We start from the raw sequence: 26,693 nt of genomic DNA, 5'->3' as shown, positions 1-26,693 counted from the left end.
TCGTACTGCTTTCCGCGAATATAACGACATCGTCGGCGTACTCGAAGTCAGTCAAGGGGCACCCTGATGGTGCTAAGACAATGTCGGCATGACACTAGTCGACTGTCCTTCGCATAATGTCGTCGATTGCGAAAGGAAAGGAATTGAACAGGAAAGGTCCTGCCACTGCCCCTTGTCTTACTCCAGTTACCACTTCAAACGGTGTTGTACATCCGGCTCGTGTTCGAACTGCAGCAGTTGTTCGTTGATTCATGTCATCAAGCAAGCGAACGAACTTTCCTGGTACTCCATCAGCGCGGAGCGCATTGAGAAAATGGCTTCGGTGAGGAGAGTCGAACGCGGCTTCAAAGTCGAGAAACGCTAGTTGCATTGGCTTCGAATACCGCTGCCAGATTTCGATCACTCTCCTGACGATGAACACCTGGTCAATCGTAGATCGGCCAGGACAAAAGCCAGCTTGCCCGTCGCGCGTTGTTTTTTCGCAATGTTTAATTAGTCGGTCCAGGATAATGCGCTCCAATACCTTGTACATAACACGCAGCAAAGAGATTCCTCGATAATTCCTGGGGTCCGTCACGGATAACTTCTTGTGGAGAGGAATTATGATAGCGTGTCTCCACGAATCAGGTATCCTTTCGTCTATCCATATTGAACGGATGATCTTTGTCATTTGACGGATTCCAGACGGAGGAAGATATTTTGGCATTTCTGCGCTAATCCAGTCGTCTCCACCAGATTTTCCATTCTTCATTTTCTGAATACAGACCAGGACCTCCGACTCGTTCGGTGGCCCTTCGTTAACCACATATGTCGATCTATGAACGTGTTCGAGTCCAGGAGCTGACGGTGCTGGCCGCTTCAGCAAGGTCTTGAAGTGTTCCTTCCAAATTGGACAGCTACCCCATTGGCAGTGTTGAGGACAGGGGAACATCTTCTCATTTTGCCGCTATACTGTTTTAGTAGAGCATAAGCTTTCCGCGGGTTCCTGTCCTCCCACGCTTTCTCAAACTCCATCGCTCTTGACGTCCACTCGTTATCGCGGTCTTGTTGCAGTTGACGACGCAGCTTCCTTCTAAGACGCTTTTCCTGGTTGAATTCACCAGCGCTGCGCGCGACACATACAGAATTGTACGTGGATTTTGTTTCCGCAGATGCAAAGGCAAACTTCTTCCGCGGCAATAGAACCGGGAACGTTTCCCTTCCAGCGTCCTAGATGCACTTTGTAAACGAATCCGCATCGCTAAGCTTCTTCTTGGTCCGTACTCCAACATTAATAGACACAAGTTGGCGGGATTTTGTTCTGCATTCATCGTCTTTCAGACCTACCATGTCGATTTTCGGTTGAAGATGAACTCCTCGATTTCTCTTGTGGAACCGTATCTTGAAGCTGAGAAGAACTGGACGGTGGTCAGAGTCGAACGCGACGTCCCACACAGCTCTAGATTTTCGGATATCTGACTGAGGAATGTTCCTCGCCAGATCGTAGCCGAGCTGAAGCTCAAGAGTCCTCATCTTCCGCCTGCGCTGCTCTTCAGGCGTTAAAAGGGTTGATCCCTGCCACGTGAGCTGATGGCGTCGATGATTCCTCTTAAACGAGGAAGCAATGATGAGGCCCGTCTCTTCGCACAGGTCGACCAGACGGTCACCGTTGTCCGACGTGCGCTTCGCTGCATAGTACCATTTTCCTAGCACATCGGATTTTTGTTCAAATCCCATCTTCGCATTTGCGTCGATTCCGACAATGACCACCTGCCGGCTTGGTATTTTAGACATCAACGCATTGAATTCATCATAGAAGGCGTCTTTACTGTTGTCCTCAGCGGTTTCCGTAGGTGCGTGAGCATTTACGATCCAGAGTTTACGTCTCTCTGCGATCCCGCAGTCGTAAAAAGGCGCATCTAGACGACGTTGAGCCAAATTCCTCCACCAGGTTCTTGTAATCGTTCCTCACAGCTATCGCGCAGCCACCTACTTTGTTCTCATCAGCATCGCCGCAGTATATGACGCAATTTTCGATACTGATGACGGGCCGATCTCTCATGCGTGTTTCCTGTAGTGCAGCAAAAGGCACACAGAGATATCGCAGAAGTCTGGATAGAGCGGCTTGTTGGAGTTCACTCGATAGTGTTCGGCAGTTCAACGTGACGAAACGAATTGTTGTTGCCAAAGGTTCCATGCTCCATTCAGGCAGTTGACCTTTCAGGTTATGGGCTTTGGCAGTGTGCTGGACGACAGCACCTTTTTGCAATGTATGGGAAGCTTTCGCCATATAACAGTGCAGGTTATATAGCTCGTACGTTCTCAATGCATACACTCGAACGCCTGATTGCGTTTAGTTAAAGCATAAGCATAAGATTGACCATATACAGACCAATAATATCAAAACTGATCAAAGCTTCGTTATTGCACAAGATGCTGTGTTAAAATACCCTCGGACACCCAAAACATCAGTGCACAAAGGGAATTTGAGGGTTGTATAGTTGGGTCAAAACGACATGAAGCACGGACCGTTGCGCAAGCGGCCGCGCTCAGAAGCGGTGCGGTGGAAACAGCGGTTAGAATCGAGGTGGGACCATGGCGAACTGCAGGGTGTGGCGGTAGCGTGGATCCTTACACGATCCCAACCGCTACGCTCCACCGCTCCGCTTTGAGCGCAGCCGCTTGCGCAAATGTCCGTGTTTCATGTCGTTTTGATCCGACTATAGAATAACTTCATGATCGTCATAGTTCTGTAGTAATATAGATCTAGATTTAAGGAGAAGGGTCCGACAGGCGATACCGTCTCTCCCAAAATTGTGCCACTTTTGAGAACGCATTAATGTAGCTCCCAACAATTCAGTACGAGAGTTGAAATGTGGTGGATGGGAGTGAAGGTCGGTTGTTGGCAACTTCGCCGATGACATCTGACGTCAGCTAAGAAAGAATAATGGGAACACACAAAGGCGTTTAGGTTCTTGTGAAAAAGATCAGAAACACTCGGTTTCAGTCAAAAGAGTAAAGTTAAGAGTATCCCGTTTCCCCAAACGAAACTGGAGATTCGATGTTCTGTTCGACATCAGCAGTTACCGCACTTAAAATAAAACAGATGAGGTAAAATAAAATAAGAATAGTTAGAACACCGATAAAATAATAACGATAAAATAAAGATTAATAATAATTAGTAATAATAAAATAAAGGGACATGTGCTGCGTTCCTAGGACAACGGTTGGACCAAAACCATGAGCGACTGATTTTCACACAATAATGAACACATTACAAGGAGATCACCATTCACGAACTTCCTCTCAAGATACATTCCACGCTCTTTGAGTTTTCCTGGAGGAGCGTTCTAATGTAATTCATAGAAACTGGAGCGGTTGCCACGCTGCATCCAGCTATCTACAACTCTTTCCTTACGTTTCCCGCGCATTCACTGACCACATCACATTCGTAGTATGCTCTTTTTAAGCTAAGGAAGTGAAATCATTATATAAATTTCATTACGTATAAGAATGTAGCAACGATGAGTTTCTCAGAACGCGCGTGGGATTTCATGCGAAAACAGTGAAATTAGTTGTATATATTGAAGTTCTACGAACATACTAAAAGGAATTCCAAGGTTCCTGGGATGTTCCGTTTTAAGCGAAAATTGTTCCTCACATTATAAATGTATATACATCAGCGTACATAATGTATAAGATTTGAAAATGTATTAGCTGGGTACATAATGAAAGCTCGAGACGGTGAATTGATTTTGCTGCAAAGATTGCTACGCTTTTCAAATCAACTAAGAGTTTATAAATTTGAATTTTGCAGAATTTTTCTTTTCTTTTACATTGTATATCAAAAGGGACCAGCGTGACAATATCAGTCCTGGATCGTTCGTTTCAAATCCAATTCTAATGTTCCACTGTTTACTGTTATTTCGAGTTCTCGGAAATATTGAGTTGACTCCCATGGAATCTCTCTTTTGTTAGGAGTAAACAAAAAAATTCACAAACTCCAATGTAGCACCTGGCTACAGGACAAACATTTTGTTGTTGTCTCGCAACCTTTTGCTATCTGCCATAAAGGGAGAGTGCTCCTCTTGAGGAAATGATAAATGACACTTGATGTATCAGAAATAGTAGAGGGCAAAAATTTTTATCAATTTATTCATCATATTATTTATGGTTTGTTTTTATTATTGTAATCTTTATTTTATTATTTGCCGTATTATTTTCATTTATTTTTCATATTTTTTTGCATTTTCTGCTACTGAAAATGCAAAATACTCAGATCATCCTGCGAATAGAAATATCAGCTGCGGATAAAAATGAACTGCTCCTTTTACTGTAGTTTTTGCAGCAATCTGCTAGCAAAATGCTGAGGTTTTCTTTTTGAAGATTTCGTGATTACGTTGACGCAAAATTAGTATTTCACGAATACTTTACACCTATTTATAATGTAATGAGATTCTCTTCTTCCCCACATAAAACTGAATGCTGCATGAATGTTCAAACACAATGAACACTTAGCTTCATCTATACACGTTCTGAAATGGTAAAGGAGCAGTCATTCAAAAAAACATACACCATTTCACTTTCATAACGGATAAACCTTTTTTAAAATGACACTACGGCAATAAAATGACGATCATCACGACGGTTTCAAAACTTTTCATTATGAGGTTTATACGAACAATTGAAACCATCGCAAATGTGGCACTTGTCGATCTGAATGAAAAACGGCTAATTCGAGAGGAATCGATTGCTCTTGAATTGGAATTGATGAGCTAGAATTAAAAGGATCGTCAGTAGTGTGAAACGTGAGCGGCTGTACAGTCAACAAAAGTCACACTGTGCTCTCACCGCTGTTAGGAGATACGTGTGGTTCCCATCATATCCAGAAAATCCGAGAAAGGGTGTATGTTGCATTCTAAAAATACTATGGTCCTTCAAACTCTCGAAGAATCCAAACGATACAATTCCAGTGCTAAACGAACAGGAACTTCTACGACACTCGATTCTATCGAATGGCCGATCGTTTTTATTCAGTTTTGCTCTCTAAGCAGCAGCTATCAAACGTTGCAGTACGGCAGACCTGCCATATTTGTTCTTTTTCTGATCAAGTTCGCGCTATCATTCTTTATACACCTGCACACAAAAGCGACCGTTTCCCAACGACTGCTATAAATACCCGACATTTGTTGACGAAATTGCCCTACTCGGAGGTGACAACAGTCATGTTCTACTTTCTAGCTCTCTCATTCGTGATTTTGAGTGTCTTCACTAGAGAAGGTGTCAGTGGCGAGTACAAGGTACGGTTTCTATACTTTCTCTTCTGTTGGTTTCTAAGAATTATTCCTACAAAACGTTCTCTTTCAGCCATGTTTGGACAAAGCAGGATCCAGTTTCTGCATAAAGCCTTACGAAGAAGGAATGTGTCATCACGAAGCAGTGGAAGAACTTATGAAGGAGGTGTGCGCAGAGACCTGTGCTTTCTGCCCGTAGATACCTGAAAGTTCTGAATAAAACTTCTCGTGGAGTCTAGAAATTAAATCCTCGTAAAAATCTATGTAGTGTGCCTAAAATCCCCTCACGTTTTAGGTCCAGCGGTTGTCGCTGAAATCCATGAAGTGTCCGGTCAACCTTATTTTACTTTCCTTGCTAAATACGGCGTTGCTTCCAATCTCCCTAGACGTGGAGCAGAACTTCGAATCCACGCCCTCATTTTCTTGCCAAGCTCCAAATCGTTTTTCATGTTCGTTTCCCATTTAAGGTACAGATGGGAACACTTCTGCTCTTCTCTCCTTCTCAAGACCTCTTTTATCGTGTATCTCTTTTTGTTTTTGAGACTCTCGTACAGCCTCGTACGTGTTCACCGAGCCGATCGTATTCCACGTCGATGATGTCTTTTGTGGTATCTTCCTAAGAGCCCACTAGTGTAGCAAAGAGGTCTTACCTAATAATAGTTCTGAGACTTTGCCCTCTGTCCTTCGCAGCTTTCTCTTCTGTCCACGTGAACGAAATCTCCCTGGAAGGAGGCGACGGTTCGACCCCATATAGAACTCTAGAAATACGGCGACATTTGCCAAGCGGAACCTTTTACTCTGGATGATGATGATCTGGTCAGTTTCAAAACAAATCCGTCCACCGAGTGACTCCCACAACCAGCATACAGGTAAGAGTTTCTGGAATTCCGAGTTCGCATCAGTGGTCTCAGTCGTCATGATAAACTCGGAATGCCTCTCTTGCTCGTTCCATTGCAGACGTTGGTTCATTCAGGAGTTCCTTAGGCGTTCTTCGGGGTCCAATCTTGGCGTTGAAATCACCAACAATGACCTTGAATAAGGTATGGTATTCTTTGAAGAGTTTACTTAGGCACCTATAGAAAGCTTTTTCATCTTCTTCTTCATTGCTGTATGTTGAACGTAAGCAACGAACATAGTCAAAGCTAGCGTAGAACTACATCTTCTCACGCTCACGTCCAATTCGGGTCGCCACTTGTTCAAAAGAGTCTATGTTCTTCGTCATACTCGTGTTCGCGAACGCCAACTCAACCAACCCCTCTCGTTGTATTTTCCTGAGAACAGCTCTTCTAAAGCTTTAAATATGCCGTTCGGTTAGTGGAGTCGTCTCGTCTCGTTCCGTCCGGTGAAATCACACTTAAAGGCATCACCCCACGAATCTGAGGTGGAGTATTCGTATACGGGATCGTAGATTATGGAGAGAGGGGTGATTTCGTCCAGCTTTTCCTAGTTGCCGTAAAAAAACGGCCCGGAAGACACGGCTTCGAGCGTTCCGGCGCACTATTTTCCACAAGGAGTTCGATTGGAGCGCGCCAGCCTTCTGCGCACCGTATCTTCCAGGCCGTTTTTTTGCGGCAATCAGGAAGAAATAGACGGAATCACCCTCCTCTCCGTAATCTACTATCCCGTAAACGAATACTCCACCTGAAATCCGTACCACCTCAGATTCGTGGAGTGATGCCTTTAATCCTGCTGGTTTGCATCATCAGATCTTCAGTGGACTCTTCCGATGCAACCGTTTTAAGTACAGATCAACATCCTAACCCTTTTCCATCTCGGTTTTCCGCCCCTTTGTTATTATTGTGACATGCGTGAGGTTTCAAAACCTATGTGCAGATTGAATATTTTCTTTTCTCTCTATTATCAGAGCTCAATATTTTTATATTTAATATTGACTATCACTGTTAATTTATTTATTATTATTATTTAATATTAATATCTCAATACTCTTGTGTGACATCTCAATATTTTCGTTTTGAAGTCGATCCAATGTTGTATTAAGCTTTCCAGAGCGACATAGTTCCTTCAGGAAAAGAATCTAGTGTTGTTCGACTTTCGTCAATCATCTGCCTTCTCGGGTGTATCGAAGCTGTTCGAAAATTTCGTCATAAGCACAGCATCAAAACAATCTAAAACCCTGTGTAGCTGCGTCAGCATCCTAGAAATCCTACATATTTGAACGACCAACATTGCGCTGTTGACGAAATGAGTGTTTTTGGAACCCTTGAGACAACTACTAGACATGTTTTCGTGGTACTAGAAGTGATAAAAGAAATGAAAGTGATGTTCTTATATTTTTTCTCGTGGCTTCACACCTATTCCGTTGCTTTCGCACCGAATCTCACCGCGCTTCTGGGCTGTTCTAACGATGTGCTGATTAGCGTAAAAGGGTGGTAGCTAAAGCATGACCTATCGGCCATCGCTGTAATCGATAAACCCCATTTTGCTCCTTTTTTTGGAAGCCCAGCCCCCATCTTTGTTTAAGTACACCCAAAATAATATTATATTTATATTTATTTATTTTATACTGGTTGTTCGCAATAATACCGCAAAGGGTATTATTGCGAACAACCAGTATAAAATGGTGATGATTAACTGAAAAATCATTCCATACGGAAGTTACCGCAACCATGTTCCACATCCTTCTTCTCTCATTGCTCCTGGCTGTGTTCCCACCACAAGAAACAGAGGCCTGTGTGGTACGTTTCTATCCGGTCAAAGTTACACTTTATCAGGATCTTTTTGTTCTCTAAAAAATCTCTAACGCATCGAAACGCGTAGATAACTTATGCCCTCTTCTAGCCATGCCTGGACAAAGCTGGATCGCACAATTGCGTGATACCCGAACAGCATGATATGTGCCACAACAAAGCACTGGAACAACTCATGCGTGAGGTGTGCGCGGAGACATGTGGATACTGTCCCTGAACTATTTTCTGAATTTCTGAATAGAACTTCTCATACAGTTTGACATAGAATTGCAAGCGTTAGAAGTTTGTTCACGATCGTTCTTGGACATCGGGGGTTAAAAAAAGGTACTGGTGAAATTACCTTGTTTAGGGTTTTTAAATATATCACATCTTTGAAATCATTCACCTAATTGTGAGTGTCCCTGTTTTCCTCCTTATTGCTACTGCACACAAACTCGTTCATCACCAAGGGTCCTGCAGAGAATGTCGAAGTCTTTGAAGTGCGGAGGACTTGGTGTTTTTACTTCACGTAGCTTCATATTTATGTGGAGGGGAATTACGATATCGTGCCTGTGTAGTACATCTTCATGGTACACTGCTTTAAGATATGCTAGTACCAGCTTTTCTTTCATTTCGAAGTCGAAAAAAGAAAGATGATTAAAACTCCCTTTATTACTACTCATTTGAATTAACAAGTTAATTTTTCTGGAATTACCGAAAGCCTAAAAACTTCAGCAAAACGGTAACTGTAATCAATGTGATCGCAATGAAATGAAAGAATGGAAAGCGTCATTAGAATATCACGAAACAGCGCATCATCATGATAAACCTCACTGTACAGGACCAAGTAGGTTCTCAATTTCTTTTCCTGAATTTTCCATTGCACGAAACCCTTCAACTTCCGTATACTACGATAAGCATACTCCGACATGCAACAAGGAATGGTGTCAAATCACGAGAGTGCTGTGAAACATTCGTTCTCTTCGCAGAAGTGAAAGCGAAGAGCGGATTCCAACTCTGCGACAAGTTGATACACTTCACTGTTCATGACTAAGTTGGTCACCTAATGTTACTTCTTTAGGAGGGTCAGTTGGATATATCCCTGCCACTTCTAGATACTACGATAAGCGTACTCCGACATGAAAGAAAGGGTCGTATCGCAGCATATCCGAAAACAGTGTACCATGATGATATAATTTCATTTTTTATTTTCGCGAAGTGGGTGAGGGGGATGATCAGATGCCAAAACGGTGACAGCACAATATATTTTACTGTGGAGTATTGAATTTTGTTGTTGGGCTTTTTACTGGAAACAGCAATAAGAGGAATGATCGGAATGACAAAAAGTTGCGACCGTATGAGATATTTTCTTCTGTAGCGGCATGTAGGTACCTTAGTTATTTTTTTTAAATTGAAATTCTGCTACTCTTAGATACTTGGAAAAGTAGTTTATCTTAAAAAAATTGGTGGAGTAATCGCTTACCAAAGCTGCGATCGTATTACACTATTAACTCTACAGCACTAACAATGTTCTCCCTTTTTCAACTTCAATTCTCACTGGGGGAATGGGTACTACTCTCACATACCTCAACAGGAATATTTAAATTCATCATCCCATGAATTCATCTGACGTTACGTGGATTTCCGATGGTCAAAGACTACACGGGATCGTGGATTGCAAAAACGAGTGAGGTCCCGCTCATTTCTTCCTAATCGCCGTAAAAAAAGACTCGGAAGATGCGGCTTCCGAGCGTCGGGGCGCTATTTTCTACAACGAGTTCTATTGGAGCGCGCCAGCCATGTGCACGCATCGCAGATTCAAGGCCGCTTTTCACGGCAATCAGGAAGAAATGGACGGAATCACCCTCTTCTCCACAATCGATGATCTACAGGCATAACTCACCTGAAATCCGTACCACCCCAGATTCGTGGGGTGATGCCAGAGGAAGAGTGACTGATAGAGGTGAAATGGGTAACCTTCACTCGCCCTTCAAATCTTTCTAAACATAGGCAGAAATCGATAACGTCGACATTTCCTGCTCCTCCGTGAGCGTTCCCACAACTTAGTAAATTCGCAGTTGTTTTCAGTGCCAGGTTTTTGTTCCAGATGGTATCGTCGGCATTATTTTGAACTGGTAAAGGTTTAAGTTTTCTATTTTGGTGCCTTTCCTCTTTTTTTTGTTGCTTGGCAGGTTGTTGATGTTCTGCTATATACATACTGTTAAGGAACCGTTGCCAAAAATTTTGAAAGGAAACCTGTTCATTTAGAGTTTCCGAATAGAAATGTATTGAATCAGTAGAAAGAGTTGTGCAGGGTAAGCGTCATCTGGACTACCAGCAAAGAAGCCTCTGACAATTTGTTTGCTTAAAGAATACGCTAACAGCTTGATTGAATATTAAAAAGTTAGTGGGATTGAGAACCTTCCTGCACATAAGTAGTCCGAGCCAGCTGTGTTGACGAAAAACTCTTACCTCACTGACCACCTATGCATGCGAAAGCCAATCTTAAATGCTGATCCACGTGTTATTGATTCTTAGACGAAGAAGAAATCAGAGATTCTCAATTAAATATAACCAGAGGACCTCATGAGTTATGATTAGATCATTACTCTTTATGATCAGGTAGCTTCTTAAATAAACTCATTAGCATGAGAATTGCTACTTCTTCTGCATCGAACGAGTTTTCTCCACTTTGGCAATGGTGTAAGATTAAGGTTGCAGAATTTTTCAGTTCACATGTAAATTGTGTGAAGCTAGTATCCTCAAACATCTCGTTTGAATGTTCAGATCCAACGAACCAACATCATGTTATTACTTAAATTTACGAGAACTCCAGAAGCGTAAAGTTTTCATCCATCTGTTCAAATTAAACCGAATGTAACTGTAATCTGTGCAGAACTATAAGAATGACACATTGAAAAGTTTTATTCAAGAGTTCTTCACCTTAAAGGCATTACCCCACGAATCTGGAGTGGTACGGATTTCTGGTGGAGTATTCGTGTATATGGTTGTGGATTATGGATAGGAGTATGATTCCGTTCATTTCTTCCTAATTGCCGTAGAAAACGGCCCGGAAGGTACGGCTTCAGGCGTTCCGGCGCACTATTTTCCACAGCGAGTTCGACTGGAGCACGCCAGCCCTGTGCGGCGCCGCATCTTCCAACCGTTTTTTACGGCATTTAGGAAAAAATGGACGGAACCACACTCCTCTACATAATTTACTATCCCGTATACGAATACTCCACCTGAAATCCGCACCACCTCAGATTCGTGGTATGCTGCCTACATACTACGAATATGACAAGATGGGGGTATCCGCGGAAAGAGCTAGAGATGGGGTTGTAGAGTGCGGGATCCGATGGGGTTCCCGCAGCTCCCTCCCTAATTGTGGTAAAAAAATGGCAAGGAAGACATGTCGTCCAAAAGTCCTATCATGAATCGTAAAGAAGGATGCATCGCTGTGACCAACGAGCTGGCGCCTTCGGACCTTTGGTTTTGACCTCGGGGTCGGCGGGGATGTTACTGTTAATGCTAGCGGCGCAACTCTCCACTGGTGGTGCTAACATCACGTTTGTGGTATAGGTGGCGCTGGTCTGTTTTGCGTTGTTTTAATAATCTGTTTGTAATCATTCTTGTGGGTGACAGGCGTTTAGAGTGATTACGTGTTTTGTTTTTCAGGCTCTGAAGAAGGCGACGACGCCGAAACGTTAGCCAGAATAAAGATCAATAACAATCTTGGTTCAGCTTAAGAAAGTAGTACACAATCAAAATCTACGATGCCAAGATTCAAAGAAGGTCGAACTTGGAACTTACTCAAGGAAGACATGATTTTTTTACGACTACTTCAGCCCCAGCGCATCACCTTCGTGCACACGCCGCGTCCACGAGCGAGCGATCGAAGATTAATTAGGTTTGTTCAGTATCTCATTCAAATAAAAGCAATGAATAGGCTGAGGCTAACCGAACACAACCCGAATCGGATATTTGAGGGTGAGAAGATGTGGTTCAATCCCATCTTTGACTATCTTCGTAACTTACGTTCCAAGATCAAGCTGCGAAGAAGTAAGAGTCGAAGCTTTCTATATGGTTCCAGAGAAATTCTACAGAGAAAACCATAACTTTTACAAGGTAAATGCTTTCGACGCCAAAGTTGGCCCCACAAGAACTGAGGAATTTTACGTCGGAACCCACGGTCCACAATGGAGCGAGCCGGGGGAGAGGCTTTCCGATTTTATCAAGGCGACGAAAACTATCCATGGAAACTCGCAATTTCAAAATAATTTACGCCAAATCTGGAAAAGGTGGAGAATGTCGTAATGAAATTGACTACACTATCGTCATTAGAAGATTTTGTTCCATGGATGTTGTTGTAGCAAACTTCTAGACGAGATTGGGCCACGTGTTTTTCGAAGAAGATTCTTTTTTACAAGGAAATGCGAAAAGGCTGCAAAATTAAGAGCGCGAGGTCCCAGAACTATAATTACCTGAGACTTCTTCACCACAGCACCCGGAGTTTTGGAAAGATTGGAATGGACGCAATAGGCAATATCGACGAGGAATACGATTGGCTCGTTTAACACCTTCACGACTGTACGATAAAATCTGAGAGTTTTAAAGCCAAAAAGAGACGCGTCTTTAAAAATTATTAAAGACATCACCCCACGAGTCTGGGGTGGTGCGGATTTTAGGTGGAGAGTTCCTATACGGGGTCGTTGATTATTCTGAGGAGGGTGATTCCGTCCATTTCTTCCTAATTGCCGCAAAAAACGGCCCGGAAGATGCGGCACAAGGCTGGCGCGCTGCAATCGAACTCGTTGTAGAAAATAGCGCGCCGGAACGCTGGAAGCCGTATCTTCCGGGCCCTTTTTTACGGTAATTAGGAAGAAATAGACAGAATCACCCTTCTCTCCATAATCTACGACTCCATATAGGCATAACCCACCTGAAACGCACCACCCTAGATTCGTGGGGTGACGCCATTAAGCTAACACACGAGTTGCACGAGCCGCAGACAACCAGAAGCTCACCTCCGAGATCGCGAGGCCTTGATGAGAGGCGATAAATGAGGGTCTTAAAGAGGTAAGAACAGCTGTACTGGCTGAAGCTGCAGAGCCCGGAAAGACCGTTTGCTATGCTGTGCAATCTCCGAGGTATGGAAGAATCATTGCATAGGGAGTAGAAAGAAGAAAATCTATGTCCACCTGCTTCTTCAGAAATTCAGGGAAAATGGCTATATCGTTCAAGAGGTGCTCCCGTCCTGAGTACGGCAAGCTATCATGTGGGTAAGAAAAAAATGCACATAAAATAAAAGATCTGACAGCACACATAGACAAAGAATACAAGTTTTAAATTATTCAAAATGTCTCACAAGCCCAGAAAACCTTGTTTGATAGGCTTCTTTAAAAATCTTAGCTAATGTGTTCGAGGCAATCTGCTTCAATCTGCTTCAAATTTTCACTGTGCATCAGCAAAGGTTTAAACTAAAACTTTTAGGAAAAAGGAATCCCGTTTTGAATAAACACAATAAGTACGCAACTATTTATTGATAATTGGTGGTAATTGCCGATAATTTCTATTTCTAGTCTTGTTTGCCATACCAGCTGCGTTGGCAACTGGTATGGCAAACAGGACTAGAAATACCGCGACAACGATGAATTCTATCTCAAACAAGTAGGTAACTTCAGCAGGTACGGTAATTTTTCGCCAGAATATGGAAAAGAAGCACTGATTCTTCTTGTATTCCAGCAAAGAACCACCGTGGCTACTGTGCAGGTTTGCTGAGGCCCCCAATTCTTGCACTTTCTTAAGCTCTGTCGACGGCAAATTTTTATTCCCCCTTCGCAACTTTTGAATAAACTTTTTACTGTTTTGAAATATGTTGTTTCATTTCTGCAGTGCTGCGTGAGGTTTGTTGTGATATTTATAAAATTGTACAAAATTTCCTTGTACTTTGAAAACTGAATCTTTAACTGTTAGCCAGAATAAAGGCAATTGAGCAAAAATGAAACGCTTGATTTGGTTACTGCATTATAATATGCTGCTGTAGCAACGAAAATAAAAAAAATTAATTCTTGGTTTTTGTGATACCGACTGTTTCAGTCGTCGCTAGCATTTGGAAAAACGATTTGCATAAATAAATCCTACAGGATAAATAAATGTGAAGTGTTAACAGAGTGCAGAAAAGTTGTTTTTTTTCAAACAAACTATCGTTGTTTGCGACACAGCCTCACCGTTGAAGTGGGGATTCCTGCAAAGTGGACCACGTAAAAAAACTGTACGCTCAGAAAAATCAGATTTCTGCTTGTCGAGAGTCCAACTTAGCAACAGCCAGGATTGTTAACAAACTTTATTACGGCTAACGTTTCGGCGTCGTCGTTTTCGTCAGAGCCTGGCAAGTCAGACCACTTGTGATATATCCTCTCAAATGCCTCATCCAGAACAAGTCATCATTCCCTAAGATGCTACATCCAAAATCGAAACCAAAAGAGTCCAAAACGTTGTGCTTACCGAGATAGCCGCGTTGCCGTGATATTAGCGAACCTCCGCGTAATAAAATCGCTCCGCTAATACTAATTAGGATGCGACCCGCATATGACCCCGTAGATCAAAACCCGCAAAAGTCTTGATACAGAGCCAGTTCGTTGGTCACAACTATGCATTCTTTCTTTCTATTCATTTTTGGGAGGGCGGGTGTGGTGTAGCGGTTAGAGGTTCCGCTTACTGCACAATCGATGGTTCGAATCCGCCCTAGTGCTCACCAAGCCTTTCATCCCTCCGGGGTCGATAAATTGGTACCAGACTTGTCTGGGAGGATAAAAGCACTGACTTGACACATCGGCTAGCCACCGCAAGTCATTGTATAGGCTAGATGCACGTTCGTAAACCTCAAACGATTCTGAATTGAAGTGGACGTGGGGGCGCATCCCAAGCGGATTGATTAACGCCAGAAACTTTATCCTTTTATCCTTTATTCATTTTTGGACTTTTAGCGTTTATCCAGAACGCCTCCAACAAAGTTGTGCGAGCTTCAATTTCGGGTTCTTACGATAGGATCGTGGCAGCTATGCAGAAAGGAGCATTTTCATGACATTTTATGCCATGGGTTCCGAGAGGGGTTGCTGCGTTTGAATGTTCCACCCCATCTAGATGTTCTTTAGTACGAACACAAAGAGGTCGCCCTGTTTCGCCAATATATTCTTCGCTGCATGTTTTGCACGAAATCAAATAAACTACACCAGAGGCCGTGCAGTCGCCTGCCTTACCAAATGGACATATTACACAGTTTTGAGTCAGGCAAATGCGATCGTACATTCTGTTTCGCACTAACTCCTTTTTGAGATTTGTGAGAGGTATTTCCACAACTCTCACTTGGTCATCGAGACCACACCTAACCAGACTGGCCCTTATCGCCTTACTCAGGTCGTCGGTTATGAGAGGTAAGCAGAAATTGATCTTTTTGGAGTCGTCCACCGGCATAATCTCGTTGCGCAATAAGACCTGGCCTACGAGGTTCATCAGCAATGTTACCATTAGAGGTTGCGATCCGCTGCGCTAGATTAACAGCATCGATCCGCTCCTGAACATCAGATGTCACCCTTACGGCTGTCCTAAGCATGTTCCGAATGACTGGTTTCTTTGTTTTCCAAGGGTGAGCTGAAAGACAGTGAACTAATATGTTTTTACTACTAGGTTTTCGAAACCATCGTGTCTTCCACTCACCGTTGGACCACTGCATTTCCACGTTAAGGAAGGACAGCCAATTTTCTTTGGGTTTCTCCCGTGTAAAACGTATATAAGAGGATTGCTGGTTTCTCGGCTTGAGTGAGACATATAATGCAACAATCATCAATGTAACGACAATACAGGAACGGTTTTCGTTCCAGGATGGGTTGTTCTATTTTGGACATGAATGCAATGATTAGTGTGGGAGCTAGCCTTTGCCCCATGGCCAAACCCCTGACCGGTCTGTAGTAGTGTCCCGACCAGCGAAATATTGAGCACTTTGGACATTCATCCAGGAGCGTCATGATTTGCCTTATGGGAAACCCGTACAAGTTTAGAATGTCTTCGTGTTCTACGAGTAGCTCGAACACGGCTTGCACTGCAGCGCTGTTTGAGACATTGGTGTAAAGAGAAGTGACATCGAAAGATCCAACGACACATTCTTTTCCTAAGCGCGCTCTTCGAAGTTGCTTAAGAAACATGTTGGTGTTGGATAAATGCGCGGGAACATACTCAAATAACGGAGCAAGGATGACGTTTAAAAGTCACGATATTCTATCCGCCTACACTGCTTCACCTTTGCAAAGAACAAAGAGAAAAGAGAGAAGAACATACAGGATAAAGAATAAAGTGCACGACGTTGATCAATCGCAATGGAGATGCGTCTACGCGTTCAACTTTTATTCCAAATCGTTTCAGGTTGATGAACGGGCGTGAAGCCTTATGATTTGCGACGGCTAACCGATGCGTCAAATATGAATACGTAGTATGGTATCTAGTAAGTATATACGATTACAATGTGGAATGTGTTATACTGCTTAATGGAACAGAAATATCAGCAAGGAAAACGTTGAAGGCGTTTTGAATTCTTAAAAGAAACCCTTCAATAATAGAAGAGTAATAGGAATAATAATAAGAAAAAAGGAATAGTAATAGTAAACACTTGTAACGTTCTGTGACCTATAACTGCTTGCTGGTGTATGGATCAGATCATCTATTATATATCATCGCTGGTGATGCGTGCTTTCGGTGGCCGCACATCCTGTGGAACAGTACATAATACTAGTTTCAACGCATGTGACTTCCGTTTTCACTATCTTGAAAAATTAGAAAAAATATGAAAAGTTTTTTTCAGAGATTCCAGATACATGGATTTATGGACAGAAAGCACAGGTCTCTGCGCACACCTCTTCCATGAGTTCTTTCATTGTCTCGTCACGATACATCCCTTTCTCGTGAGGTTTTATGCAGAAACTGGATCCTGCTTTGTCTAGACATGGCTAAAAGAGGACATCAAAGAGCCATAGGTTTTCTATGTAGTATTTTTAGGCGCAAAATGCATAGAGAAAAATAATTTTTACCTACATACAGGAACCGTACCTTGTACTCCTCGCTAACACTTTCTGTAGTGAAGACACTTGAAATCACGAACGAGAGAGCTAGGAAGTAGAACATGACTGCAACCACCTCCGAGTAGAATAATTTTGTCTACAAATGTCGGCTATTTATACTGGTTCTACAGAATCAGATGCTTTTTTGTACACGAAATTGAAGAATGATAGTGAACACGATCAGAAAAAGAGCAAATATGATTCGTCAACTACTGTAATGTTCAGAAAGTTACTGTTTAGGGAGCAGAGACGATGGAAGTGCAAATAATCATTTGACGAATTAGTGTCTCGTAGAAGTTCCAGTTCGTTTCGTACTGACGTGTTATTATTTTTGAGGTTGAAACGGATCCCTTGTCCGACTCACCTTATTTTCCTTTCCTTGCAAGTGCAGCAGTGACTCTCTTCTCGGAAGTAACCACGTGGTCTCAATAGCAACCGGCTGTGATCCCTCCAGTGAGGGGAGGTCCGTGAACAGATTTATTTACAACCATGAATTTGAACAGATAGGCAAGAACTCTGGATCTGAGCTGTGGACCACGAAAACTGTTGACGCAGAATAGCTGAATTCTTTACGGCTTGTTTTCTTTTATTCTTTAAATTTACACTAATGTTGACTCTATTTCTTCTCGTAGGTTCCTAAGGTAAGCGATCCTCTTAATAAATGCATTGGTATTCCGAAAACGACGTCTAGTATGTGTTCTATCACCTTATTCTATCCAAGAGAAGAGAAAATGTACTGTTTTTCACTTGATAGGAGCATATTTTCCTGTAACAAATACAATGAGGTTTTTTGAGAATGTAAAATCGGCTACGCTAAAAAGAAATGCAATGAGGTAGTTGTTTCTATTTTGGGGTACTTTTATTTGAAGCGTCAATGAATTTTGAGATCAAAAATAAATGAGAACAACCAACAATTCGTCTACGTTAGGGTGATGGCTGAACAGAAATCCATCTGCGCGAATTTTTCTTTGATTTTTACAAGAACCGCTTTTCGAAGTAATTGAAATGTTAGTAATTCTCAGATAACTCATGTGTACGCGGTTGCAGTCTTGCTTTTTTGTTAAGTTGAACCTCTTAGCGTTCCACGATGCTTGTTTTCTGTTTACAAGTTTCTGGAATTAAAGAGAATCATTTAATTTTGGAATAACATCTCTGGAAGTGGTGTGCTGTGCCATTCCAAAAAATCTAAGTCCAAAAACAAAATACTACTTCGAAAAATTGACTATTTTGATTTACTCAGAAACATCAAAAGAAACTAACTGGAAATTTTTATTAATTTTTAGAAACCACATATAAACACGACATATCATTGTTTCAGAGACGTGGAGCAAGTTCCTCTTCTAACAAGCGACCACAATAAGCATTGGATTGATATGTGTTTTTAGCTCACAGTTTTAGTTCCTCTTTTTTTGTTGTTCATTATGACACTAGCTGGCTGGAATTCTGCCTTGATATGCTCCTTTTCAAATTCGTCCCTACAGTTGGCCCTTATGCTCTCTTAGTGGTGGAAGCCGTTCATGGATAGCAAAGTTGGTGCGCCCTTGCGCTTGAGGTCCCCTTGGTCCCCTTCCCCCCCCCGTTTTCCCAGGGTCCTTGACGGATTCCTCCGTTCGAGGTTAAGTTGGTCATCCAAACCCTGGCGTCCGTTTATCTACCGTAGCGTTCTGGTTCTGGGAAAAGGATCTCGCAGGAGGATTTCTCACCTTCTGCAGCAGGAGAATGCCCTGCCAACCCACCACCACTCATGCTTTGAAGGGCCAGTCTTGTTGTGTAAAATTCAGGCGAAATTCTAGTGAGCTTTGTTCCATCTTGTTTTTTTTTTGTTATGGCACACCTGCAGGTGTTTTCATTAAATAAATAAATAAATAAATAAATATAGCACTAGTTTCTCTTCAAGAGGTCTTAGCTAACTGCACCACCTAGCCTTCGACGTTGTTTCAGTGTTGTTTTCCTTTTTTTTTTTTGAAAGATCTTTTCAATTGGATAAAATTATTTTGTTCCAAAATAACATCTCTCAAAATAGTCCTAAACAGTAGCAATCTGAAAATTGTGTTGTTCAAATTTGTAACGGAACGTTCTCTGAAATGGAAGTGAATATGTACATAAAAACTTCTATTTATAACCACACATAGGTGATGAATCAAACCCAGATGAAATGTTACATTATTCGAACTTTTTAAAATTTCAAAAAGAATTGATTGATCGGAAGTTTAATAATCGGAGGAAAACGTATTTATTCTGGGCATGGAGCTGCTGCCGGGCAAAAAGCGAAGTATTGATGACGCTGACGAATGCTGTAGCGTTTTTTCTTCAATCATAGCTCATTAAACATTAAATTAAAGTGTATAAGTGATTCAGCGTACTGTAACGTTGCTGTAGTTACGCACAAGTCACGAAATGTGTTCGGACAGACACTGAATTTCCTGCGAATTTTTAGTAGCCACGTCGAGTGTTATTACCACTAACATCTCTCCTTAAAACTTCTTTTTAAAAAATACGATTGGTTAAGATGGTCGAAGTAAGCTCGAAATTTCCTTTTCTACTACTTTCTACTGATATCCTAGAAGTCGAATTTGTGAGCCGATGTGTCCACGCAATCACTGCTGGACGCAGTGGCGATGTGAAAACAACTAGGAAATGATTGTAGAATCTCTGGATCAAACAACGTCTCATTTTTTTGTCTCCATCTAGATGATCATCCGCCATATCAGCGAGCATCATCAGGATGTTGGTAAGACTTCATGAAACGATGCATACTAATTTCGAGGTGAATTTGTGATCGGTATTTATAACACTTCTGAATGGCATTAGCTATAATTGAAGAAGAAACATAACAACATTCGCCAGCGTCATCAACTCTTCGCTTTCTTTGCCCAGCGGCAGCTCCACGTCCAGAATAAATACGTTTTCCTCCAATTATTACAAATTCCATGTCCTAATCGATCGATAACAGATCTTATTATTTTCTCAGCTTAGCATCCCTCCTTATTCTTTTTTCTTGATTTTCATGTCCCTCCAGAAGAAGGAGTGAAGTAGGGGGCTTGACCATTTTTTTTAAAGCCATATCAAAGCTTTTGAAGGGATTGAATCTAACACTGACGAGACTGCGAGGAAAACCCAACTACAGTTAGAAATTTTGTAACTAACTGTGAGTCAAATTACAACGAGTATCTTGTGGTTATGCTCTTATGATTTCGAGCAGAAACACAGCCATGGATTTCCTTTTGAACAAATACGTTTTTCATTAAATACTTCAGTCTGTCGACCTGAGAGACTGAGGTAACGTAACGTAACGAGTAACAATGACTGAAAGAATCAGTGATTGACCTCAGGCGCATCGATAACTACAAGAGATCAGCGTTCCGAACATTGAGAACTCTAAAATCATACAAAAAAAGAGTCTTGTACGTTCAAATGGAATGTTCAAACGTTCTCTCGTCTCAGTAGACAAAAAAATCCTCTCAAAAAAAAAACAACAGCAAAGTATCAAAGTAATACCCAAGAGAAATAATTATTGAAGATCTTGACTAAATGAAAAATTTTGCGCTCACATTCTCTTTAGGTTTGTAAAAAGAACTAGGTCAGGGATTGAAACAACAGAAATAAACGCAGCTCCAAAACGCAATGAAGGAAAGCGCAAGAGAAAATAAAAACAGAAATCTTAAGAGATCATAACCCATCAACAAAGACTGAAAAGAAAATAAATCATTCAATTCACGGCCTGGTCACTGTAACCAACGGCTTCAACGTATAGATTTTCTTAAAACTCATCTGGAAATTTATTTTGAAAAAAAAATCACTTCTATGGGTGGAAAGGTACAGGAAGATCCGATGTTGGAAAGAACTCATTGTGGAGAAGAGCGGCACTAATATATATCCTTGGAGGTCATAACTCGTACTGACACAGTTTTTGCTAATTATTACGTCTAAAGAAAGAGTTATAACCTGCAAGGGTAGGTGTCAGCCAGCCGCTCTTCTCCACAACGAGTTCTTCGCAAACCAGATCTTTCTTCCCTTCCTTCATCAGTACTTACGTCTTTCCCTTCTGCTGCTCGTTAAGCTCTACGTTAATCACCGCCTTTCCCTAAAAAAGTGTTGTTTCGTTTCAGTCCTACGTCTCGCAGTGAAAGAGAAACTCTTCCCCACTAAGTATGTAGATGTTATTTTAATATGTAGGGCCATCTGATTGACTCGCATCCTCGAATGAAATGCATTGAAGACAGCAGTTATTCCTTTGAGACATGTCGACTTCTTCAAGCTTCCTCTTCAAAACATCGGACATGATTGACAGTTGTTGGATTTTTTTTCTGATCGTTGCTACTACGAGCGAGTAAAAATCTCAAACATTAATCGCTAGCGTAATCATTCGAGTTCTGCTCAGGTTTTATCTGCAGCAACAACACCCTCTTCTTAATCTTTCACTTTCGAATCCATAAGTCTGGAATTCCACTTTAATTTAAGTTTAAATTAAGTCAAATTAAATCAAGTTTTAATTCAATTTAATTTAATCCAGGTTTTTAAAATGATAAAGAAGATAATTTAAGATAAGAGAGAAGAGATGAAGATAATGATATCCGCACGAACACATTTTCACGCTCGATCAGAATTGGCTGTCTGAACTAATCTCCTGGTAGAGATTTTTTAAGATTTATGAAACAATGACTGAGCAAACCACAGCTAATTACCATCGGTAGAAGCAATGCTTGGATCCACGAAGCGTCATCAGCGTATTTCAAACTCCAAGGCAATTTGATTGAACTCAACCAATGCTGCAGAAATGGTTGGATTAGCGGGAATTGTATATGATGTGATTTGTCCTTGTCATTTCATGGATTACCTGTCAGCATAGCCAGCATACACTTTGTTTTTTTCACGCTGATTTAGCGTTCGTCGTTGCAGGATCTCCAACAAGCCACAGTGTCTAGACTGTTCTGATATCCACAATCTATCTAATCTTCGTTTTTTTGTGTTGGAGGAATGTCTAGACTGTTCCGATATCCACAATCTATCTAATCTTCGTTTTTTTTTGCGTTGGAGGAAAAGTCCTTTTGTCGATCTTCATAAGTTTGATAACCAAGGGCTGTTTAGGAAATCAAATTCAAAAGCAGCACAGCATACCACGAATCTTACGTGAATGCGGAAAGCTTCTACACAGAGCCGTAGATCGCGGAAAGTCCATCTCGTCTTGAGTGGGGCATATAATGGAACAGTCATCAATGTAACGGCAATAAGGAAAGGTTTTCATTCCAGTATGGGTTCTATTTTGGACATGAATGCAATGGCTAGTATGGGAGCTAGTGTTTGTCCCATGACCAATCCTCTGACCTGTCTATAATAGTGTCCGGGCGAACGAAGAATGGAGCACTTTAAGCATTCATCCAAGAGCGTCATAATTTGCCTTAAGGAAAACTCGTGCAAGTTTAGAGTGTCTGGGTGTTCTACGAGAAGCTCGAACATTGCAGCACTGTTTGAAACATTTGTATAAAGCGATGTGACGTCGAAAGATTCGATGTGACATCGAATCCTTTCCTGAACGCGCTCTTCTCTTCGCATTTTTTTCTTTTTTTTTCTATTGGCATCAATACGAGGTTTTTAGATGAAACCTTTATTAGCCTAATGTTTTGGCTTTTCTTTCGTTTTCAGAGCTCTAAATAGGGATTGACTGCAACAAGCTTACGTTCACTTCATCAAGTGCCATACTACCCTGGGTCAGTCTTTCGATAATCTTTCAAGATAGTAAAAACGGAAGTCATATGCGATGAAACTAGATAGAAGTTCTCTTTTAATAATTCAAAACGCTTTCAAGGTTTTCCTTTCCGATAATTCTGTTCCTTTAGCCTACGCCATACTACGTATTCATATTTGACGCATCGACTAGCCCTCGCAAGTCATAGTTTTCTAGTTGCAATGATATATATGATCTGATCTACACACGCAACAGTAGGCAGTTATAGGTCACAGAACGCTACAATTCGCAAGAACTCATTCCTCATCGACCAGGATACACTCCTTTTATTCATTGAAAGGCTTTTCTTGAAGAATTCAAAAAAAAGTAAAAAAAAATCCAAGGTCCTCCTTGCCGATATTCCAGCTTCATGAGCCAGTATAACGCATTTCACATCATAATCGCATATAATTACTTGATATCGTACTACGTACTCGTATCTGACACATCTCTTAGCCCCAGCAGGTAAGGCTAATGGCGATAATTTACGCAAAGTTTATTGAAACAAATAAAAATTCAAAACTTCCTTGAAGATGTTCGTTCTTTGTTTCAGGAGCAGACCAGAAATCTATATCATTTGAATGTTCGGATTTTTCACGTGGTCCGCTTTGCAACTATGCCCCTTCTTCCTTGGGGATGTACCGCAAGCAACGATAATTTTTTCGAAAGAAAGAAACTTTTTCTGCGCTTTTCACCCCATCTCTTTGGCGGTCTCACTAGAGGGCTTTAGCATCTCTTGGTATCCACTCTACCGTTCTCTTAGTCCATCCGTCGTTGATTCTTCTCATAATGTGAACGGCCTATCTGTGCTTCGCTTTCAATGTTTATTCCGCTGGATCGCGAAGACGGAACATTCCTCTTAAGTCGGAGCTGCGAAGACCAGCTAGGTGTTGTGTGGGTTAGACTTCAGGAGCTATCTCTCAAGGGCTCTATGGGTAGTAAGTAGCTTCCTAGACGTGGCAGCGGTGTCTCCCCACGTCTCCGCTGCGTAACAGAGCGCTGGAAGAACTGCAGAGTCAAACAGATGGGGACGAAGATCTTGGTTCGTCAGTTTGTCCGTAGCTTCCTTGACGGGTGCGAATGCTGCCCATGCTGCTCTCATTCTTCTATTCAGTTCTTCCTTCAAGTCGTTTTCCATGTTCATAGAACGTCCGACGTATACGTATGACGAAGTTTCCACGATTTGGGAGCCTTCACGTTGTAGCCTCCTCCGTCCTTGCAGTAGGCTTCCATCATGGGCGTCTAAATAGATCCTAAAACAAATAAGATTCAGCAATATATTCACTGTGAAAAATTACAGCTATCGTGCATCCCTTAGGCAAATCACTGATGCACTTCGGCCAAGATCCAGGTTTCTGCGATACTAAAAAGTTGTCGATCGCTGTTCTGACGTCAACGCATTTCCCCGTATTCGTGTTACACATTTCGAAATTTCCCGTCCAGGAGATGCTTCCAAATGACCAGAATAAATGCTATTTAGATGATTTTCGGAAAATACAGCGGGTGGGCAACCGGTTGCCGACTGAGCTCTGCAATTTTTTTTCGAGTATCCGAAGAGACTTGCAGAAATTTTTGTTCACTTATGTTTTGTAAATTAACAAAAATGCGCACGCGCAACCTTCTATACCCAAGAAAGAAAGCTTTCGAGAACATTCTACAGACTTCGTGCACTTGCCAGAACACTCATTTCTGGAAAATTCTGGATTATTCATAATTTTGTTTCAAGGCTTTCTAAGCCACCTAGTATTCTCCTCTTTACTGTAACCACACATCCAAGCCCAGACGAAAACTGGGGGTTCGCACTTTGTGTGTGTTCACCTTGAAACTTTCTCCTCCCCGTCAGAATACTCTGAGAATCATAAAGTTTCTAAAAACATGAACTATGGATGACTGATTGATCACCCTCACATTTATTATGCAACTAAAAAAACGCTAAGACTTGAAAGGTTAATTATGATAAACAGGACTTTGAAGTGCATGTTCTAAAAGTAGACTCTTTGCGAGATTTTCTTCAGCAACCAAATCCATGTATCTGGAAAAATTGTATTAAGAATGTCATGCATCCATTTCTGCCCGAGTGCGGACATATGTTGCGGAACTATGCACATTCTGAACAAGTTCCAGAATCTCCCATGACATCCTCATTGTTCCAAATCACACTTCTTCATCTACCTTTATTCACGTTCAAACTCACGCTTTTTTCTCTCGTATAAATCACATTAGAAAATCATTTAATTATACATACACCACATGTTCGGAATGGGTGCATTTCTGGATAGCAGAATTCAGACGGGAGGATTTTTCTATTCACCAGAATTATTGCTGAGAGATTGTGATGTGTTGTGTATTGATTTGTTGATTTGATTTTATTGATTTTATTCATTAAGTGCACTCAAGGCGCTTCCCAACAACGGATCAAACAAGTGCAAAAGCATGGATCAAAACAGAAGAAAAAAGGAAATACGAATGTGTTGAAAAGAAATTTAGCAACGATGACCAGAAAGTAATCACTGAATTCGTTAAAGTCCAAGTTTTGATGGAACACTAACATTTGTAGTGTCCTGGGATAATCCGTTTAAGTTACGGAACTGGAAGAACTAAGGCGACGGATACCGACCAGAGCACTGTATTCCAAAGATTTTTTTTTGGAAATCTAAATGCAAACATTGGCAGAATTCCTAAAGGGACCTCACGAAACGAACCAAAAATGATAAGCAAGATGACAGAAGTATGGCAAGAATGGAACAATAGGATAGATCATGATTCTGCTTAGAACGAAATACAAGAAATTTAGTAGAATTAAAACGACATGGAGCAGGCCGGAGTTGCGTAATCGATTGCACGCGAAGCAGCGCGGTGAAGCGTCGCAGTTGGGATCAACATGGGACCATCGTTGCAGCTGGCGAGCCAACTCGATTCGAACCGCCACATCCATCGCGTCGCTTCGAGCGCAACCGGTTACGTAATCGCGCTGCAGCAAAGTCCCCCTAACTCCATTAAATCGTCCCGACACCTACAAGAAAAGGCATGCTTTTTTCCTCTCAAAAAAGTGAAAATCCCCTTGAAATCTTTTTCCCATGTGCTTGGCAAAGAAAATATTTAGGTTGATAGTCACCAAAGTTCGCTCATGCAGCTCAAGCACAGCAAGCGAATTCGCCATGGAGTTGGATGGACGGACTCGAGATCCGGAGAGGAAGTGAGGTACAGCAATTTCCGCCCTCCTTGGAGAAACCTTCAGCCATCGTGAATCGGAAAACAAGAGTCTTGATTTTGGCTAATTTATTTATTCATTGATCCTTATTGAATTTCTGGAAGCAAACAAATCTCGTGGTAAGCAGATACTCAGAAAAAGACCTCAAAATCATATGTCCCAGAAGAAATGAAGCTAGATGAAAGGAAAAAAATCAATCAAAAAATCACTTTTTTTTGCATAAATAACTTTTGATTTCGTTCGTTTGTGGAAGTTCGAAGAGACTATTAGGAGTTTTTTTTTTTCGGATGTGAGTATCGATGACTAATTTTCGCACTCAGATGTACATTTGTAGACCAGGGAAGAATTATCTGTAGGCTTTAATGGAATTTAAAGGGACAAGTTCCTAAATAGGTGCACTTTGCTCAAGATGCGAAAAAAGTTCCGGCTTTGTCTCTCTCTGATGCTGGGTCGGTCGATAATCAGAAAATTTCAACAGGACCGAATTTGTTTCCAGCAAGTAGAAGTTTTCTTGTAGCTTTATTGTAAATAGTGCAGTTATGATGACATAGAAACGATGGATGTATGTTTATGGATAAATTAAGTCGCATATCATAAATTTGTCCTTGTTTATCCCTCATTACACTCTCACTGCATGCTTCACTTACCTTCATTCACTCGTACTGCGTAATGGGCGGCTTCTTC

At 41.6% G+C, this 26,693-nt stretch overlaps 6 protein-coding genes across 8 annotated transcripts; 1 reads left to right on the top strand and 5 right to left on the bottom strand.

Moving 5' to 3' along the window:
* Positions 1-94: 94 nt before the first annotated feature.
* RB195_002904 (uncharacterized protein) lies at positions 95-931 on the bottom strand (the record flags this gene model as incomplete). Its single annotated transcript, XM_064200361.1, has 1 exon — positions 95-931. The coding sequence occupies one exon, from the start codon at positions 929-931 to the stop codon at positions 95-97; it is 837 nt and encodes a 278-aa protein (XP_064056242.1).
* A 278-nt stretch (positions 932-1,209) lies between these two features.
* On the bottom strand, positions 1,210-4,896 carry RB195_002903 (uncharacterized protein; the record flags this gene model as incomplete). Of its 2 annotated transcripts, XM_064200360.1 has the most annotated exons (4): positions 1,210-1,898; positions 1,969-2,224; positions 4,662-4,754; positions 4,831-4,896. In XM_064200360.1, 4 exons carry the CDS (start codon positions 4,894-4,896, stop codon positions 1,210-1,212), a joined length of 1,104 nt encoding a protein of 367 aa, XP_064056240.1. The 2 variants fall into 2 exon arrangements, with proteins under 2 accessions (XP_064056240.1, XP_064056241.1); XM_064200359.1 differs by lacking the exons at positions 4,662-4,754; positions 4,831-4,896 and having other exon boundaries at positions 1,969-2,269.
* A 308-nt stretch (positions 4,897-5,204) lies between these two features.
* RB195_002902 (uncharacterized protein) lies at positions 5,205-5,472 on the top strand (the record flags this gene model as incomplete). Its single annotated transcript, XM_064200358.1, has 2 exons — positions 5,205-5,279; positions 5,347-5,472. 2 exons carry the CDS (start codon positions 5,205-5,207, stop codon positions 5,470-5,472), a joined length of 201 nt encoding a protein of 66 aa, XP_064056239.1.
* Positions 5,473-5,735: 263 nt separating this feature from the next.
* On the bottom strand, positions 5,736-6,242 carry RB195_002901 (uncharacterized protein; the record flags this gene model as incomplete). The annotated part of the gene is made up of 3 exons (XM_064200357.1): positions 5,736-5,889; positions 5,924-5,995; positions 6,064-6,242. The coding sequence occupies 3 exons, from the start codon at positions 6,240-6,242 to the stop codon at positions 5,736-5,738; spliced, it is 405 nt and encodes a 134-aa protein (XP_064056238.1).
* A 10,444-nt stretch (positions 6,243-16,686) lies between these two features.
* Positions 16,687-17,137, bottom strand: RB195_002900 (uncharacterized protein; the record flags this gene model as incomplete). The annotated part of the gene is made up of 3 exons (XM_064200356.1): positions 16,687-16,779; positions 16,870-16,962; positions 17,063-17,137. The coding sequence occupies 3 exons, from the start codon at positions 17,135-17,137 to the stop codon at positions 16,687-16,689; spliced, it is 261 nt and encodes an 86-aa protein (XP_064056237.1).
* A 6,574-nt stretch (positions 17,138-23,711) lies between these two features.
* On the bottom strand, positions 23,712-25,559 carry RB195_002899 (uncharacterized protein; the record flags this gene model as incomplete). Of its 2 annotated transcripts, none has more annotated exons than XM_064200354.1 (2): positions 23,712-24,051; positions 25,501-25,559. In XM_064200354.1, the coding sequence occupies 2 exons, from the start codon at positions 25,557-25,559 to the stop codon at positions 23,712-23,714; spliced, it is 399 nt and encodes a 132-aa protein (XP_064056235.1). The 2 variants fall into 2 exon arrangements, with proteins under 2 accessions (XP_064056235.1, XP_064056236.1); XM_064200355.1 differs by lacking the exon at positions 25,501-25,559 and adding an exon at positions 24,134-24,222.
* Positions 25,560-26,693: the final 1,134 nt, after the last annotated feature.

Source organism: Necator americanus, chromosome IV, assembly GCF_031761385.1.
Source record: "Necator americanus strain Aroian chromosome IV, whole genome shotgun sequence".
In the NCBI taxonomy this organism is placed as follows: Eukaryota; Metazoa; Nematoda; class Chromadorea; order Rhabditida; family Ancylostomatidae; genus Necator; species Necator americanus.
This window is presented reverse-complemented; position numbering and strand designations above follow the sequence as displayed.